Source organism: Staurois parvus, unplaced genomic scaffold, assembly GCF_062004578.1.
Source record: "Staurois parvus isolate SC_StPar_1 unplaced genomic scaffold, SC_StPar_1.0 ptg000174l, whole genome shotgun sequence".
NCBI lineage: Eukaryota > Metazoa > Chordata > Amphibia > Anura > Ranidae > Staurois > Staurois parvus.
The window spans coordinates 1,852,019-1,855,680 of NW_028317970.1; the positions used below are offsets into that span (position 1 = coordinate 1,852,019).

The 3,662-nt window shown below is 45.4% G+C and overlaps 1 protein-coding gene across 1 annotated transcript; it reads left to right on the top strand.

Moving 5' to 3' along the window:
- Positions 1-1,730, top strand: LOC149462500 (uncharacterized). The gene has a single exon (XM_089676803.1). The coding sequence runs from the start codon at positions 11-13 to the stop codon at positions 821-823; it is 813 nt and encodes a 270-aa protein (XP_089532929.1). The 5' UTR covers positions 1-10; the 3' UTR covers positions 824-1,730.
- Positions 1,731-3,662: the final 1,932 nt, after the last annotated feature.

Genomic DNA, 3,662 nt, shown 5'->3' on the forward strand with positions numbered 1-3,662 from the left:
TGGCCGGGAGATGAGGAAAACCTCCGAGGATTGTCTCACTTTGTCTCCAGACTGGAAAGTAGAAGATGAGGACATCACACAGTATAGTCCAGGAGAAAACCCGGCTCCCTCCAATGTCCATCCGGCACCACCCAGTGTAGATGGACCATCGGATTCTTCGTATCCTGAGGAACCTCAGACTGTGCGGGACCGGGCCGGCCTTCCAACAGGGAAGAGCTTCTCCTGTAATGAGTGCGGGAAGGGTTTCAGTTTTAAATCCCATCTTAATGTGCATAAAAGGTCTCATACGGGGGAGAAGCCGTATCCCTGTCCTGAGTGCGGGAAATGTTTTTCACAAAAGTCCAACTTTCAATTACATCAGAGATCTCATACGGGGGAGAAGCCATATTACTGTTCTGAGTGCGGGAAATGTTTTTCAGATAAGTCTAATCTTTACAGACATAAGAAATTGCATACTGGAGACAAGCCACATTCTTGTCCTCAGTGTGGGAAATGTTTTTCAGAGAAGTCCCATCTTTACATACATCAGAGATCTCACACTGGGGAAAAGCCATATTCCTGTTCTGAGTGCGAGAAATGTTTTTCGCAGATTTCCCATCTTTACATACATCAGAGATTGCACACGGGGCAGAAGCCGTATTCCTGTCCTGAGTGCGGGAAATGTTTTTCAGGGAGGTCCAGCCTTAACACACATCAGAGATTTCATACAGGGGAAAAGCCATATTCCTGTTGTGAGTGCGGGAAATGTTTTTTGCAGAAGTCCGATCTTTACAGACATCAGCGAATTCACACAGTGGAGAAGCCACGTTCCTATCCTGATTGAGAGAAATGTTCCTCACTGAAGTCCTGTCTTCCCGTACATCAGGGGTCCCACACAACCCTGGAGGTGTATTAGTGCCTTGAGTGCGGGAAATGTCTTCTCTATGAATGTTGCTGTCCATCCCAGCTCTCATGTGGGGAAGAAGCACACCCTGATATACACCTCAGATATACTCCATGGCTGATCTTCATCATGGAAGAAATAGTTCATAAGGAGATCAGAGGTCCCCAAAGACATGGATGAAGTGTGGGACAGGGGTTGCAGAAGAATAAAAATGGAGTAATTACCTGTCATTGGCTGAGTACATTTGTTTAAATATTCTATATTGAGTTTTCTACAGAGATATACAAAGAAGCAATATGTCTGGGGTGAAAGAGGAGACGAGCACCTCATACTTCTTGCCATGACTTCTGAATAAAAGATAAATCACAGTAACCAATGAAATAATTAGAATCTCTCCAATAAAGAAAGAGGAAGGAATCTTCTGGCAGGAACTGACCTGGAGGTGTGACCGGGTGTGATACCTGATCAGAAAACATGGATGGACTCTCTCCTGAGACTTTGTTCCCAACTCCAATAAGTGAGAGGAGCAGAATGTCATAATGTTCCTAGATGTCATGATAAAGCCAAGGAAGTAAGGTTCGGCCATGAGTGCGCACAGACACATCAGGAGAGCAAAAGAATGATAACGTCATGAACCAGAAAACCAAAGTATACACGGCCAGATGGGGAGCAAGTAACACCTGTTATGTATGCGTGTCCTCAATGCGTGTTCCATACACGGCTGTCTGATCTCTACAATGTAACCACCTTGACAAACCCATCCATAGAAGTAAAAGAAGACAACATAGAGGATTGCTCCAAGGATGTAAGTGTTGCTGCAATAAAAGTGTCCCATCTATTATGGAAATGTTTGACTGAGGCTTGGTTGTTGAGCTCCATGTCTACCTTCTCTCTGTAAATCAGAAGACGTAGATCTTTTTTAGTGTCTGTGATGGTGGGGACAAGGTGATAGGCCATTTCTTAGGAATAGCCCTGTGGGCCACCAGTAAACATAATAATATCCACTGCAAGCTCCTGCGGGATTTGTGGATGTGGGTTTTCTCAGCTGAATGGAGAGTTGTAGAAGAACTGGGTCCACGGGGAGTGAGCAGCCACAAACTCCTGAGATGTAGGCTAACACTTGTTCCCAAAAGGTTGAGATGCAGGGGGGCCATTCCTGAAATCAGTGGAAGAGAGAGGGCGGTGCTCACTACATAGTGGATTTGTGGAGAGTTCTTAGTGGATAGAAATGGGAAGAAGGCCCCATGGAAGAGCCTACATTGAGACTCTCTCCAGGATTCATTCACCACAAGCCTTTGCACTTTGTTCTATCCTTCCAGTATGTTGCCCACCAGGTTCTCTCCCGGTATGACCTTGCTCCAAGATTTCACAGATGTGGGATGTAGAGGTTTAGTAAAGAGAGAGTGTAAAGGTCGATAGATGTCAGATATGGAGTATTTCCATTCCTGTAGGAAGCGATCCGATATGGAAGTTTGAAAACATTGTTGTTTGGCTGGGCAGCACCAGTTTATACAACCTGAGAGGTGTAGGTAGTAGAGAGAGGGATGGCTTGGCAGGGCATAAGTTGATGCAAGGGTTGGGAAAGATTTCAAAGTTCCTGATAGTTCAAATATGAGTCATACAGGGAGGCAACGCAGGAGAGCCCCTTAGAACTCCAAATGTTGAAAGCCGCATATTGAACAGTTTGTGGAAACATTGGATTGCCTCTTATGGGCAAATATTGGGAGACATGGGGTGACAGGCCCAGTTTGCTCTGTATGTCCCTCCATGTAAGAATCAGATCCCGTATCAGAAGGTTGTGTTGAATACTTGTGGGGAACAATTGTATTTTGCAATGCAGGAGTGCAGCTAAGTCATATGGTTGCACCACTGCCAACTCCAAATCATAATTGTTGTATGAGGAAGCCTGAAGTATCCAATCTGTCCCTATACACAATAAACAGGCAAGGTCATACAATGGAATATTGGGAAAGTTTGCTCCGTCCTTTTTTTTTGCTCCCCCTGTTTAAGCAGGAACCGAATTGTTTGAAGAGGGTACAATAGGGGAGCAAAGCTCACCATTTTGAACAGGTGTCACCCCCCAAAAAGCGATAGGAGAAGGTACATCCATGTTTCCATCTCATTTCCTATTTTAGATATCAGTGAAGGGTAGTAATGATAGACCGAGGATGGCTCCTTCCCTATCGTAATGCCTGAATATGTGATCTGAACATTTGCTACGTGAAGAGAGACTGCTGGGCCCAGGGAAGGGTGTTGGTTCGAGAAAAGGAAAGTATTCCACTCTTAGCAGAATTGATTGGAAGGCCAGAGCACTGTAGGAGGCTTGTGAAGACCTGATGGAGAATGTGAATATCTGCCACAGGATCCGCCATAAAAAATATCGTTGGCAAATGGAGTTCTTCTTGACCTGTCTGAATCCCATGTATTGGGGCTCTGGAGGAAAGGTAACGGGAGAAAGGTTCCAGGGCAAGGTTGAAAAGAAGAGGTGAAGGGGGGGCAACCCTGGTGAGTACCCTTCGTGCAGCAATATTTCACCTGATATGAGACCTGCAGCTACCACCCTGGGTGAAGGTGCAGAATCCATACTGCTGAAAAGCCATCAGAAGAACCAGAGCAAGCCAATGATAGCTGACATTATCCAAGACTTTTCCAGCATCCAATGTAATAATAGCTCGATCCTCAGACGGGTGTACCTTGCCTTGTTCCAGCACTGCAATAACTTTCCGAATGTTGGAAGCCACTGGTCTTCCATTAATAAAGCCAGCTTGGGCAGTATGGA

Bases quoted from the DNA above. Each gene is read 5' to 3' on its own strand.
- LOC149462500 (XM_089676803.1), top strand. From the start codon at position 11: ATGAGGAAAACCTCCGAGGATTGTCTCACTTTGTCTCCAGACTGGAAA.